The 16,548-nt window shown below is 35.2% G+C and overlaps 1 protein-coding gene across 9 annotated transcripts in view; it reads right to left on the bottom strand.

The window, feature by feature from the left end:
• Nucleotides 1–16,548, bottom strand: part of AOPEP (aminopeptidase O (putative)) — a 632,574-nt gene that overhangs the window by 544,462 nt on the left and 71,564 nt on the right. For 7 of the 9 annotated variants that reach the window (XM_074201226.1, XM_074201227.1, XM_074201225.1 and 4 more), the window contains exon 2: nt 6,720–7,638. The exons of 1 other annotated variant lie outside the window; for it this stretch is intronic. In XM_074201226.1, the coding sequence (XP_074057327.1) occupies nt 6,720–7,638 (919 nt within the window). Of the gene's footprint in view, nt 1–6,719; nt 7,639–8,918; nt 9,068–16,548 lie in introns of those variants that run through there. One more of the 9 variants, XM_074201229.1, reaches the window with a different exon arrangement.

Here is a 16,548-nt window from a genome sequence, read left to right as displayed (position 1 = left end):
GGGGAATGGCTTAGCAAACTATGGTATATGTATGTCATGGAACACTATTGTTCTATTAGAAACCAGGAGGGATGGGAATTCAGGGAAGCCTGAAAGGATTTGCATGAATTGATGCTGAGTGAGATACGCAGAACCAGAAAATCACTATATACTCTAACAGCAACTTGGGAGCGGTGATCAATCTTGATGGACTCTCTCATTCCATCAGTGCAACAATCAGGGACAATTTGGGGCTCTCTGCAATGGAGAATAGCATCTGTATCCAGAGAAAGAGCTGTGGATTTTGAACAAAGACAAAGGACTATTACCTTTAATTTAGGGGGGGAAAAAACCTGATATTTTATTGTCTGATCTTTCTATACTTTATGTTTCTTCCTTAAGGATATGATTTCTCTCTCATCACATTCAATTTGGATCAATGTATAACATGGAAACAATGTAAATACTTACAAATTGCCTTCTGTGAGGGGTGGTCGGAGGGAAGTAAGATCAAGGGAAAAATTGTAAAACTCAAAATAAATAAAATCATTAAAAAGGGGGGGGGGGGCTGGGATTGGATGGCCTGTCCGGGACCATAGGGCCAGGTGGATGCTGAGCCTAAGGGGTGGTACAGGGGCTCGGGGCCTCTTGGCCCCAGGACCAGGGATCTGTCTGCTGTGCCACTCAGTGACCCTACAGCAGAGTCAGAGTGAAAGGAGAGAGAGAGAAAATATAGTACATGGTAGTGGAGAAATACAAAAGGAGGGAGCTGCAATCAGCAACGGCAATAGTGGAAAAATATGAAAGTAACTTTTGCAATGGACTTATCATAAAGAATGTGATCCACCCGCGACAGAGTTGTTGGTATTAGAACAAAGACTGAAGCACATTTTTTATTATTATTATTTGGGGGGGGGGGGGGTACAGGGCAAATGGGGCTGGGTGGCCTGCCTGGAACCACATAGCAGGGTGATCTTTGGGTGTCTGAGGCCGGATTTGGACCTGGGTGCTCCTGGCTCAAGGGCCAATGCTCTGTCCGCCACCCAGCCACCCCTACTATTATTACTATTTTATTTTATTTTATTTTATTTTGGGTCTTTTTTTTCTTTATTTGGTTTTTGCAGGGCACTGGGGTTGGGGGTGGCTTGCATGACACATGGCTGGGTAATTGTTGGGTATATGGGGCTGGATATGGGCTTCGGTGCTCCTGGCTCCAGGGCTGGGGCTCCATCCATTGCGCCACCTGGCCATACCTACAATTATTACTATTTTTTTAATTTTAATTTTTTTTCTCCCCTTTACTTTATCACTCAAGCGAGTCTATATTTTGTGGGGGAGGGGTATTCTGTTTACTTTTAAACAAGAATATTTTATTAATGTATAAAAAATTATTTGTACAAAAAGAGAATAAATATATAAAAAAAGAAATGAGCCATAGAGATGGCACAAAACTAAAAAAAAATTAATGTTGAGAAAAAAAAGAATGAATTGAATTGGGGCAGCTGGATAGCATACTGGATAGGACACTGGACCTGGAGTCAGGAGGACCAATCTGACCTCAAACACTTAATAATTACCTAGCTTGGACAAGTCACTTAGCCCCATTGCCTTGCAAAAACAGAAAACAAACAAAGCAAAAACAAAAAAAAAAAAACTCCAATGAAATGGTTAGAAATATAGGCAAAGAAGGGTACCAAATTCATTCTATGACACAAAAATGGTGCTCAAAGGTAAAATGGTAAGAGTTAAAAGATAGAACAAAAATTATAGGCCAACTTCCCTAAGGAATGAATACTGATGTAAAATTTTATGCAAAATATTAGCAATGAGATTATTGCAATTTATTAATAAGATAATATACTATGACCAAATGAGATTATACCAAGAATGAAGGACTGAGTCAATATTAGGAAAAAAATCAATAATAAGTGACCATATCAATATCAAAACTAAAATAAGCAATTATTTCAATAGATGCAGAAAAACCTTTTAACAAAATATAATACCCATTTCTATTAAAAACACTAGAGAGCATAGGAATAAGTAGAGTATTCTTTAAAATGATATGCAGTATCTATCTAAAAACTATGAGCAAGCATTATATGTAATGAGGATAATGAATATAATGGAGTCAGTTGTTTTTTCAATGAGATATTTCACATTTTCTTCTAGTTTTTCATTCTTTTGGTTTGATTTTATAATTTATTGATTCCTCACAAATTTATTAGCTTCCCTTAGCTCCATTCTACATTTGAAGAGATTACTTTCTTCAGAGCTTTTTTATCTCCTTTTCCAATTGGCATTTTTAAGGCATTCCTTAAGGTATCTTTAAGTCATTCTACTTATTTAGGAATTCTCCTCATTGACCTTTTGAACTGCTTTTTCTATTTGACCTAAAGTGCTTTTTTTTAAAGTTTTTGCAAGGCAAATGGGGTTAAGTGGCTTGCCCAAGGCCACACAGCTAGGTAATTATTAAGTGTCTGAGGCCAGATTTGGACTCAAGTACTCCTGACTCCAGGGCCGGTGCTCTATACACTGTGCCACCTAGCTACCCTATAAAGTGGTTTTCAATATGCTATTTTCTTTGGTAATCTTTGGTATCACCTTCACCAGCTGCTGACTTGGTTTTCATGATTTTCCTACATCTATCACTTTCATTTCTCTTCCTAATTTTTCCTCTACCTCCCTTACTTGCTTTTCAAAGTCTTTTTTTGGAGCTCTTCACAGCCTGAGACCAATTCCTATTTTTCTTGGAGGCTTTGGACACAGAAGCTTTGACTTTGTCATCTTCTAAGTGTACATTTTGATCCTCCATGAGACCAAAGTATTTTTCTATGGTCAGATTCATTTTTTTCTGATGTTTGCTCATTCCCTCAGTCTTTGACCTGATCTTAATGTACTTCCAAAGCTTGGGATACCCTTCCTCAGACCATAATTTTTCCAAAGTCTTATGAGAAGCTCTGACTGATCTCCTGGCCTATGGATGAACACAAGCACTCCCCTTTGCCCTAGAACTGTGAGGAGGATCCCTGCTCTGCTACAGCAGCATGGGGCTCTAGAACTGCAACCTGGATCTGGGTTTGAGCAAAGTAGTAGAGAATTGCCTCAGAGAGCAGAGAGACCTCTGCAATCTCTCTCAATGCCCTTACTGTCTGTGGGCTGAGACATCTGGAAACAACTTCTAGGTGGCTCTGTGGGTTCCTGGGGAAGGGCTGGACTGAATTCTGTGCTCACTCTAGTGAGATAGAGTTTACTGACCCTCCAAACCATCTCCATCAATCCCCAGGCCAAGAAGTTGGGAAACTGTTCACACTGTCATGGACCCAGTCACCCCAAGGACTGTTGGGAGACTGGAGCTATTTTGCTTGTGCACAGTGCAGCTGAGGTCTGGGCTGCACTGAGGCCCTTTCCAACCCCAGTCCATTGGAATATATGTACCAAGTTGCTTGGGCTGGAAAATTGTTTCCCTCAGTCTTTCTGTAGGTTTCATCACTCTAGAATTTTGTTAATCATAATTTTCCAGCATTTGGAGTTTTCTAGGGAAGAGTTCCTGGGAATTCCTGCCTCCACACTGCCATCTTGGCTCTGCCCCCCACCCCGCATATATCTAAAAATTATATATATATATATATATATATATATATATATATATATATATATATATATATATATGAAAGTGACATATAGAATGCCATCAACAAAATGCATAATCAGAAAAGAAGACAATCGTGTGGTAAAAGTGAAACAGCCAAAATTCAGACATCTTTAAGTGTTGCACTGGTAACCACAGAATATAAAAAGACTAGAGGAAAGCCTCCATCACATTACCAAGATTAAAGGAACAATACAGACAAGAATAATAGAAGATAAAAAAGTGTGGCTAGATAGTAATCTGTTGTTGTTGTTGTTGCTTGTCCTTCATTCTCAGAGAAGACTATATCATCTGGGAGCTGATGCCACAACAAACACATGAACTGTATTTGAATAAGTATTTGCGCTAAATCACCAGGCTCATTTTCTCCTCTGGAGTCATCTGGGTCCAGTGGGCAGACATGAATCAGGACAACTGGAAATGACCCTGGATGTGAGGTAATCAGGGTTTAAGTGACTTGCCCAAAGTCACACAGAAAGTATCAAGTCTCTGAAGCTGGATTTGAACTCAGATCCTTCTGACTCCAGGGCAGTCTTTAACTACTTTGTCACCTAGCTGGCCTTTCCTTAGTTATCTGTACTAACAGATAGAAAAGTCATAATTTATTGAAGAATGTAAGTAATTTTTATGATTATTTTTAACATTCTTTTATATATTTTTCTCTCAAAGAAGTTTTATTTTAAGGGTACAAGTCCTTATTTTTGGTATGGACTATATTTAGAACAACAAAAATATTCTCTTGTTAACAAGGATTTCATTTCTAAGTTTCATGTTCCTAAACTCCCAAATAAAGAAACCTTTCCCCTTCCCATTCTCTTTCTACTCTCTCGAAAAAATAGTAGAAACTCAGGACAATTCAAAATTGATATTTAACCAGCAAGTTATTTGGAATCTAAGAATCAAGAATCTGGTGATGGAAGGGAAAGAAAGACACTTGAAAGAAGGAAATCAAATGGTTGGAAGAAGGATATCTCAACCTCAACCTCAGGCTCATCCCTTTCACTTTGGCCTGAGAAGGATCTCCTCAAGTTCAGAGGACTGGAGGATTTGTTTTTTTTTTTTTTTATTAGCCAGTTTTACACCATTCTTAAGACACCAACAAGATCTAAATCAGGAGCCCAGAAAAGACTGGGTCCAAAGAAGAAAATATAGATTCAAAGTTTTACAAGCAACAAAAAGGCAGCATTATACCTAACATAAATATGTTAAGGACTTTTTGGCAAAAGAAGTTCCAGAAGCTGAGTGATTGCTTTGCCACATCAGCTCTCTAAACAGAGTCTTTTTCCCCTGGACTACCCATATACTAGTGGGAGAGTGAATCAGTCTTTTTGGGTATATATTTTGCACCTACTATCTTTATCATAATAAATAATTGCTTTTTTTTTTTTAACCCACCTTAGTAAATATCTTTCCAAAAGTAAATTAAGTCTGGATGGTTAACATATCAATTGATAATCATGAGATGAGTGGAGGCACACTAGTGAATGTAACTGAATTATAGCACCAGAAAAAGATCTCACACACACTCATCAGAACCACTTCTATAACTGTGATGGGAGACGTAGTAATCACTCTCTGGGGAACTAGCCTACAAGTGTAGTAGGAGTAGAGAGAGTGGTACAAGGGAATATATTACAGATATGTTCTATTGATCAACTATGACAGATTTATCTCTTCTCAGCAATGCAATGATTAAAGACAATTCCTTAAAGACTTGTGATAGAAAATGCTATCTACACCCAGAGAAAGAACTATAGAGTCTAAATGCATACCAATGCATATTATTTTCATTTTTTTTAATTCGATTTTTGTTTTTTCCTTTTTGTTCTTATTCTTCTTTTGTAAGATGATTAATACAGAAATATGTTTAACATGGTTGTACATGTATAAGCTATATTGGATTGTTGAATTTTGAGGAGGGGTAGGAAAGGAAGGCAGGGGAAAAATGTGTAACTCAAAATTATACAAAAAAATTTGAGATCTATTTTTTCATGTAAATGGGAAAATATTTAATAAAGAAAAAAACAAATACAGTTATTTAAAAGTTCATAATAATTATGAATTTTTAAATTTACTTGAAACATACTTCTATTAAAAAAGAATGATACAGGAATAAAAATTAAGATAAGTATAATCAATTTACACTCAAGACATGAACTTCAAATCAATTCAATTATTTATTAGCATCTCCCTCCTACTCTGTAAAATGCCCTGTGAATCAAGCAAAAAATAAAAATAAAAAAGGGTCAAAAAAGATGGATATAGTGAAGTGCAAAGGAATCTGTGGGAAAAGAATATTAATTAGTAGTTCTTTAAAACTGTCAATTGCTGCCAAAAGATGTTAAAAAAACAAGGAATTAGATTTCCTTTTTATTTTTAATATCTATATTTATACCCAATATACTGCTAAATGTTTCTAAAGGAATAGTAATCTATAAATATATTTTAATAAGTCTGAAAATTAAAAAATTAAAATTGGCAATGATGGAAGTGTCTGATCTTAAATCATATTCCCTAAGCCAAAGGCTACCAAAATAAGGGAAGTCAAATTCTAATCAAATTCTATCCTTATCAAATATACTTACTTAAAAGGATTTCAAAAAAAATTATATGCTAACTGCTAATAATATATAAAGTCCAAGGAACTAATAAGAAATTCACAAATAATAAGAGACTTTTCTAGAATCAAAAATACCAATCTTCACTGCCATCTATTCTTCAAAGTGGGAACAGCACAGAACTTTTTGAGAAAATGTCTCCTCAGAATCACAAATCACCCACTTCTGCAATAAAAACCCAAATTCCCAATGCAGTGTTAGGGTCTAGATTTGAGTATTAGGTTTACATTCCAATGTCCCTGTTCATCAATTGATATAGTTAACATACCTGATCTTTTCATCTAGGTTTAAGAGATGTAACAGAATCAAGAATTCAGTCTACATGGTGGCTGATCTGTTTCTCTGTAATATTAAAACACGTAAGCAATACTACAGAATGAATAGAGTAAGCATCTTTAGCTACTTACATGCTTACAGAGTAAATACCTGTCTTCCACTATAGACAACTATATAACTCATAGCTAGCCTACCTGCCACTCTGGTCTGTTGTCCATGTGACTGATCTTCCTTCAGGCTTTGTTTTGTACCATATTCTTATGATGTGAGGAAAGTCAGTAGCTGTCTTAACTCCCATTTTCCTGATTTGTAAGCTCCAGGTGCTACAGTTAAACAGGAGTTCTCCACAGCCAGGAGCTTGGCCACAGCAAGCATAATAATATAACTGTTCCCGCCAATGATCTGCAGGTAGACACACAAGTTCATGCACGATCTGATTTCTGAGCTCCTTAGAAACATTAGTGAACTTGGTAGAACTTGTAAATCTTTCAATACCTGGCACAGCAGTAGCATCTACCTCCTCCACTTTTAACACAGATAAATCACAGCAGTCCAATATAAGCAAAAAATCCTCTTTTCCGTGATTCCCTGAGTCACAATAGTTCTTTGAACTAGAAATCCCATAAGTTTGTTCTCTCCTTCCATGGTTACAGCTTCTATCAGAGGTATCTTTTTCACATTTATCACAGTCAGCAAAATCTTTAGATCTCAGTTTGGATGAAAAAGCATCTCGATTTGTCACAGGAATGTGGTATGGTTCAGATGTCTCAACTTTGCAAGAGTCATTTGACTTTGACTGGCCAGATCCCCAATCAGCATCACTCAGGTTCTTGCATCCACTTCCAGGCTCAAGGAAGATGATGATAGTACCTTCAATGACATGGCTCTCAAAATCCACATCCAAATCCAATTCATAATGCTTTACAAGTATGTGGCTAGTGTTGGCCATGAGAGGCAGGTCATCTCTGGAAGGGTCTAACACTGTCTCCATTTTCTTAGTTTGCTGGGTAGCAGCTCTGCTGATTCTAGTTTTCACACTCTTAATCTTCCATTCAAATCCCTGTTTGCTAATAAGTCCTTGATGCAAGAATTGTAGCTCCCCAAATGTCAATCCTTTTCCCAAGAAGAAAAACACAATTAGAGGAAATTGTAAACACAAGGTAATATTAGAATTGCCACTTTTGAGAACTGACTACTATTCATAAACAGTTCTTCCCCATACAGAGAGTATTTAACTAGGAGGTTAATAAATTTATCTCATTGATGTAAAAGAAAGTAGACTAATGAATAATTGAAAAGTATTTTCCATTTCCCAAGTGAATGAAGTGGTCCTCAATAAGGACAAAAATGTTGCTTTTAGCTGTAACAACTCTTGTTTTAGAAAAGATGTGTTATGTAAAAGAAAACTTAGCATATAATTTCATACTTTTTTAAGTGTTAAGTGCATCATTTCTAATTTTGTGAAGCAAATAAAATGATTCTCTTGTGATACTAAGTAACAAATCAGAATGAGACATGTTTTATTCATTGAAAATAATAATTTAATATATAAAACATAACTCCAGAGATTAATGTACTTTTCACATTAGGACTGAGCATATATCAACAATTTTAGTATATTATAAGAAAATGAGCCAATTTACTAAAAAGAGTACATTTTAAGTATTCCTTTGAGATTGTTCATGAAGATTTTTCAAATCTATAGTTAAATGTTCAAGTATATCATTACATCTTAATAGCTGAAAAACCATTAACATCCTAGATAATAGCTTTCTTATGGCAAACAAAAGGTCTTCTCTTTTGAAAAGAAAATATGCAAATACTTATAATAGAAAAAAAAAGAAATTAAAATGCAGCAACAGCTGTTACAATAAAATATGTAAGTTCACCATAAAAGTTTTAATTCAAAGTAGATTTTATATTTTTATAACAATTTAGCTAAAAAAAAGTATTTGATAGTACTTCATTCTTTGTATGTCTAATTTTCTTTTAGCATATGTTTTTTCTTTATTAACAAGAATAAGAAATCATAAGGAGAAAATCTATATAATATTAAAGAAAGTAATATGAGGGAAAAAAAACCGCAATGGTCAGAATATAGGTTGTTCCTAGATAGCTAGATATACTTCTGAAATAAAAGCACTTGGAAAAGAAACAGAGAACATAGGTACACAGTTAAAAAAAACTGACTATAGGCCATTATCAGGTCTTTTGTTAACCAAATTTAGAAAAAAATACAATTTGTGTCAAAACAAAACTAATGGAATCAATAATGTTAATATAATCTTTTGTATTTCTAAAATTCAGCATGTATTCATTATCAAAAAAATTACTTCCTTATTTTTGAATGAAAAAATTTTCCTGTTTGTTTCTATTGCTAGTGATATACCTACATTAGAAGAAAATGGCCCTCAAGAAAGTTTCATATTTTCCAATTTGATCATCAATTACCTGATTACAAAGACATAAGAAAACAGGCATCTAATTAGCACTGAGACAATTCATAAAGCTATCACTTGTAGAAGATTTTTCATATTTTATTATCCAATAATATAGGTTGTTCCAAAAATCTTAGTGTTGTTTGTATTTTTAATTAATTTAATTTAAATTAATTAATTTAATTTTAAAACTTCATTAAGACTTTTAAGACCTCCTATTAAAAAACTATGGTATATTCTAAATTCCAAACAATATAAATTCAGTTGATTAGAGGAAGAGAATGATCTTGATGAAGAAAAGTGGTACATAGACAATTCTAACTAAGAAACAAAACATTTAAAAATTTTACCAAAACTATCACAAAAATTAATATATACTATTGCTTTTAAAAACTGTTCCTTACTATTGTTCTATTAGAAACCAGGAGGGATGGGAATTCAGGGAAGTCTGGAGGGATTTGCATGAACTGATGCTGAGTGAGATGAGCAGAACCAGAAAAGCATTGTAAACCATAAAAAAGCAACATGGGGGTGATGATCAACCTTGATGGACTTGCTCATTCCATCAGTGCAACAACCAGGGACAATTTGGGACTCTCTGCAATGGAGAATACTATCTGTATCCAGAGAAAGAACTGTGGAGCTTGAACAAAGACCAAGGACTATTAACTTTAATTGAGAAAAAAATCTGATATCTAATTGTCTGACCTTGCTATCTCTTATACTTAATGTTTCTTCCTTAAGGATATGATTTCTTTCTCATCACATTCAATTTAGATCAATGTATACCATGGAAACAATGTAAAGATTGGCAAAATTGTCTTCTGTGGGGGTGGGGTGGGGGAAGGGAAGTAAGATTAGGGGAAAAATTGTGAAACTCAAAATAAATAAAATCTTTTAGAGAAAAAAAAATGTTCCTTTCGGGGGCAGCTAGATGGTACAATGAATAGAGCACCAGCCCTGGACTCAGGAGGACTTGAGTTCAAATCCAGCCTCAGGTACTTAAAAATTACCTAGCTTGGGCAAGTCACTTAACTCCATTGCCTTGTTAAAAAAAAAAAAAAGCTGCTCCTTTGGCACTCCCTTTAATTGGTTAATCTTACTGAAGTAAATATTTAATGTAATAACACTATATGCCCAGCATGTTGCATGCAATAATACATTTTTAAGTATATAAAAAAAATCAAAATCTATGGTGTGTGATTCAAGTAACTTACAATCTATTTGGGGAGAGAAAACTAAACACCCATGAAATAATGACAAGTTTTCTAAACTATGTAAAAGTAACAAAAGTATAAGATGCTTAAAAATAGTAGAGAGATATATGTACTTCAAGTCAGGAAATTTCATGGAGAAGGTAGAGGTTAAAATGGGTCCTGAGTGGCAGTGCTGGTGGTGGTGGTGTGGTTGATGGTGACAAGTAGAGGAGGAATAAAAATAATAATATTAATAATAACAAAAACATTAGCATTGATAAAATGCTTGAAGTGTGCAAAGTGTTTCACAAATACGGACAAAAGTTAGGAATGAGAGCAGAAATTTCATAATTTATGTCTTCCCCTAAATACCCTGCCAAGTACCCCAAATATTGCTGTCTCTTAAGCAACTAGGGGATTTGTATTTTAATGATGGTAGGAAGGTAAGAAAGGCAAGTTAGCAAGACCAAAATCTATTGAAAAACAACAAACTCCCCAAGTCAATCTAGTATTTTTGGCTAGCTGAACAGTCCAAATCACAGCATAAGATTGAAAAAGCAACATCTTGAATCATTTTTTAAAAGAGTCTTTTGGATGGTGCAAAGAAGTGATATCTACTAAGATCCCTAGCAGATAGGATAACTACTTTTCCTCTGAAAGGAGACTGCCCTGAAGATTTGACAAGTCTTATGAAGCTAGACAGCTTCCTTGTAATCAAATTACAAAGGCAAAGGAGCCATGGACCTCTCAGATCTGACACAGACTTCTTATCAGAGGATCACCATGGCAAATGTGGAGTCAAGAAAGCTACAAATAAATAAATCAAGACAATCAATATCATTTCTATGCCACATCCTACCTCCTTTTAAAAATACTATTATGACCCACTTTTTTTGTTGTTGCTTGTTAAATGTAAAATATTCTATAAACAACTCATTTCATTCCAATTCCAAACCTAAATTATAAGATGGCCTGAGTTAAATTGATGATCTTAGACAAAGTTTTGATATTCTGCTATGTTTGAAATTGTGGTTAGGATTGATACAGATATAATTTCTAACAGGTCAAATTAAGCAAGAACTGTCATTTTTTTTCTTCAAAAATCTGTGAAACTTCAAGATACAAGCTGGAGCTAACAAAGTATCAGAGAAACAGACAATACGTATACATTTAAGCATATAAAATATATTCATATATGCATACACACACACACACACACACACACACACAAAATAAATACCAGGTAATGGAGGAAGGGAAGTGGGAGAGGAAGCACAAGCAGCTTTCTAGATCAGAAAAGGCCTCCTGTAGGAGACATGTCTGAATTAGGCTTTGAAGGAATAATGTATTTCTGAACATTATAAAGTCATATATCCTTTAATTCCATTCTTTCTAGGACCTTGCTCCCTTGATTTTCAAACATAGTTCCTCTTATTCTCTTTGCCAAAAAAAATATGTAATAAGGATGAGGCCAGAGAGTTATGACAGAAATCTTTGGAATTTTATAATCCACAATGGAGTATGACCTTAAATGCACAACATGGGAGAAGAGTGATGACTTCATTGCACAATTCAAAGAACAATTAAGAGACTGGTGACTAATACAGGGAGACTAAAAAGATAGAGAAGTCTCCTTGAAGTTTGTGTTGAACAGTCAACAGACTTCTGTGCTATAGTTGCCTCCTCCCCCTTCTATGGTCATGGGAAAGGAGGTGAGAGGGCAGGCTGCTCTAGTTACACATTAGATCCAAGTGTGTAGGTCAAATCTATCCGTTTTTTGTATTTAAATGTTTACTTTGTTTTCCATTTTTTCCCCTTTGTTTCCCTTTGGTGTTTTTATGTTTGGGGGAATTTTGGTCTGGGGGGACTGATCACTGTTGTACTGCACTGTACTGTCCATTTGGGAGAATAGAACATTTGGCCCTCCCTCATCTACTGTCTCCTAATGAGAGATAAAATGTTAAATTCAAAGTTTTTCTGCTGATTAAAAATGTGTTTGAAATTCTTTCTTCGTATCCTCAGTGCCTATACACCTGGCACATTCAAGCTGTCCAAAAAGCAAGCTTTCCAAAGTACAGCATGAACTTCATGGATTCTTCACAATATAGATTTGTAAGGAATAGTGTCAGGAAAGCGAAAAAGTTCAGAATCATTTAAAGTTAATGATACTCAGGACAACATCCCCCCCAAAAGTTATTTTATAAGCTACATTGGGGAGCTCAAGGGATTCATATCTTGGGATATATGAGATGATGCTAACTGACCATAGAGAGAAAAAAAAAGCAGAGCTACTCAATTATGACTTTCTTACTGATTTCTATTCTGTGGGAAATGACCCTTGAATTGAAATGACAAAACAAAAATTTCTCTCAGTAAGTTTTAACAGGGAATCAATAGTCAAGATAAGTTAGGAGTTAAAAAGAGAGCACGTAGCTGCCCTTGATCAATTAGTCAATTAATAAACATTCATCATCATGCACCTACTATGTGCCAGACACTATGATAAGCATTGGAGATACAAAGAAAAGTGAGGAGGTCTCTGCTAAGAAAAGGAACTCAAATTCTAATAGGAGATTCAACATACAAATGAACAAGCTACATAGTGAACCGATTAAAGTAAAAGGATAAGCTTTCTGAAGAAGTTGGAAGTTTAGCTGGGACTTGAAGGAAGCCAGGGAAGTCAGAAGATGGAGATGAGGAAAGAGAGCATGCTATGCATGTGAGACAACTAGTAAAAATTCCAGGACTTCAGTCCAAGTAATGTCTTATTTGAAGAACAGCCAGGATATCAGAGTCACTGGATCAGAGTATCTGGGGATGAAGGGAAAAGTGTAAGAGTTATAAGAATGGAAAGGAAGGGAGAAGCATGTTATGAAGAGTTCTGAAGGTCAAAGGGTTTTATATTTAATCCTGGAGGTGGATAGGGAGTCCCTGGAGTAGGCAGGATGACACAGTCATATTTGAGTCTTAGGAAGCCCACCTCTGACAGCTGAATGGAGGGTTGATTGGAATGGGAAGAGACTTGTGGCAGGCAAACCCCTCCATCAGAGTACTGTAATAGGGATTCATTAGGTATTAAGGGCCTTCTGCATCAAGGTGATGACAATGTCAGAGAAAAGAAGAAGTCACATTTGAGAAAAATTACATAGATAAAATTGGCAGGCCTTGGAACTAGAAAATTGAAATCTCCTATTATTACTGTGCTAATAATAATATTTTCCAACTAAACTAGATTTTTTTAAAGAATTTAAACACCATGACATTTGGTACATTAATATTTAATTTTTCAAAAATTTGCTATGAAACCTTTTGTTTTTATTGCCTGAAGCATATCCTTTCACCCTTTCACATTCTTTCCATAAGATATTCTATTAAAGTATATTTTTAAATGTACTTTTTTTTAGGTTTATTTTGCAAGGCAAATGGGGTTAAGTGTCTTGCCCAAGGCCACACAGCTAGGTAATTATTAAGCGTCTGAGACCGGATTTGAACCCAGGTACTCCTGACTCCAGGGCCAGTACTTTATCCACTACACCACCTAGCTGCCCCAAATGTATTTCTTGAAAGCAGAAAATGATTGATTTTTATTTTCTTACTATATTTATCCATCCTTGTTTTTATAGGGAATTGAATCTATCCATTGTAAATATTAAATTTTTGTCTTCTTTCATTAAATATATTTGCATGTCAAATTAGACCTTAATCTTCAGCTGTTTTACTTACATTAATCTAACCCTCCATCCAAATTCCCCTCCACCCAGCTTCTCCAATTCTCTAAAAAAGTTTTTGATTCTCCCATTTGCTCTTTTCTTTTCCCTTTTTCCTTCCTTTTCCTTTTTACTTTTCCACCTGCTTTCTTTAGTTTTCCACCCATCTTTTTCTTCTTCCTTTCCTTTTCTTCCCTCCCTCTCTCTTTTCTTTACCCCCTTTTTCTTTTTCCTCCTTCAAAGGTCAAAGTGCAGTATATAAGCAACTATCCTTTCTCCTTCACCCTCTCACCCATTCTTCTATTTCCATGGTATTCATTTGAAACATTCCTTTTCAAGAAGTTTTGTTTTTAACTCATTTCCCCAATTGATAAATGGTCAAGGGATATGAATAGGCAGTTCTCAGATGAAGATGGCCATATGAAAAAATTGTTAAAAATTATTATTGAATAGAGAAATTAAAAAAACTCTGAGGTACCATTTCATACTTGTCAGATCAGTCAATATGACTAAAAAGTAAGATGATCAGTGTTGGAAGAGATGGGGTAAAATTGTTGGTGGAGTTGTAAACTGATCAAACCTTTCTGGAGAGAAATTTGGAACAATTGGGAGACAAAACTGTGCATACCTTTTGATCCAGCAATAATATTACCAGTTCTGTATCCCAAAGAGATTTTTGGAGTGGCAAAGAATTAGAAATTGAGGGGATGCCCATCAATTGGGGAATTACAAATGCTGTGGTATATGAATGTGATGAAGTACTATTATTCTGTAAGAAATAATGAGCAGCACCTTGTGATAATTGCTAGGGAAACTGGAAGATAGAATGGCAGAAATCAGACATAGCCCAACAACTCACACCCTATAGCAAATTAAGGTTGAAATGGATACAAGATTTAGATATAAGAGGTGATATTGTAATACAATTAGAAGAACAAGGAATAGTTTACTTGTCAGATCTATGGAAAGGAGAGAAATTTTTGACCAAAAAAGGGATAGAGAACATTACAAAACACAAAATAGAAAATTGTGATTAATTAAATTGAAATTTTTTTGCACAAGTAAAACCAATGCAATCAAGATTAAAAGGATGGCAATAAGTTGGGAACAATTTTTATAACTAGTGTTTCTGACAATGGACTCATTTCCAAAATATATAGAGAATATATAATTCAAGCATTCTCTAAATCATTACTGATTAGAGAAATGCAAATTAAAGCATCTCTGGGCTACTCCCTCACACCTTTCAGATTGGCCAATGTGACCAGAACGGACAATGATCTTTGTTGGAAGGGATGTGGGAAACCAGGGACACTAATACATTGTTGGTGAAACTGAACTCATCCGACCTTTCTGGAGAGCAATTTGGAATTCTACCAAAAGGGAAATAAAAATGTGCATACCCCTTGATCCAGAAATACCACTACTGGGTCCATACCCTGAAGAGATCATGAAAAAGGGTAAAAAACATCACTTGTACAAAAATATTCATAGCAGCTCAGAATTGGAAATTGAGTGAATGTTCACTAACTGGGGAATGACTGAACAAATTGGGGTATATGTACATTATGGAATACTATTGTTCTGTTAGAAACCAGGAGGGATGGGAATTCAGAGAAGGCTGGAAAGACTTGCATGAACTGATGCTGAGCAAAATGAGCAGAACCAGAAGAACATTTTACAGCATTACAACAACCTGGGGTTGATGATCAACCTTAATGGACTTGCTCATTCCATCAGTACAATAATCAGGGACAATTTTAGGATCTCTACAATGAAGAATACCATCTATATCCAAAGAAAGAACTGTGGAGTTTAAACAATAACGAAAGACTATTACATTCAATTTAAAAAAAAGTTGTCTTACGCACTATGTAATTTTGCTATCTCTTAATATTTTATTTTTTCCTCAAGGATATGATTTTTCACTTAACACATTCAATTTTGATCAATGCATAGCATGGAAGCAATGTAAAGACTTATCAGACTGCCTTCTGTAGGGGGTGGGGGGAGGGAAGCAAAATTGGGAGAAAAATTGTAAAATTCAAATCATTACAAGAAAACAAATACTTTAAAAATGCAATTGGACAAATACAAAATGAAAATAACTCTCTCAGATCTTCAACTGGGCAAATGCAAAAAGAAAATGAATCTCTCAAAACTACACTTGGGCAAATAGAAAACTCCTTCAAAAATAGAACTGACCAACTGGAAAAGGAGTTGCAAAAGGTAAATGAAGAAAATTCTTCTCTAAAAAAAATAAAAGAATTGAATTAGTGGAAACTAATGACTTCATGAGATAACAAGATTCTATTAAACAAAACCAAAAGAATGGAAAAATAGACAATGTAAAATACCTCATCAGCAAAACCACTGACCTCAAGAACAGATCAAGAAAGGACAACCTGAGAATTATAGTACTTCCTGAAAACAATAAATAGAAGAAAAAAAAAACCTAGACTTAATATTACAGGATTTAGTGATGGAAATCTGCCCTGATATCATGGAACCAGAGGGCAAAATAGTTATTGAAAGAATACATTGGGGCGGCTAGGTGGCGCAGTGGATAAAGCACTGGCCCTGGAGTCAGGAGTACCTGGGTTCAAATCTGGTCTCAGACACTTAATAATTACCTAGCTGTGTGGCCTTGGGCAAGCCACTTAACCCCGTTTGCCTTGCAAA

The sequence above is a fragment of the Macrotis lagotis genome, chromosome X (assembly GCF_037893015.1).
Source record: "Macrotis lagotis isolate mMagLag1 chromosome X, bilby.v1.9.chrom.fasta, whole genome shotgun sequence".
Classification (NCBI taxonomy): Eukaryota; Metazoa; Chordata; class Mammalia; order Peramelemorphia; family Peramelidae; genus Macrotis; species Macrotis lagotis.
The sequence above is the reverse complement of the archived record's forward strand: the minus strand, read 5'-3'. Positions and strand labels throughout refer to the sequence as shown.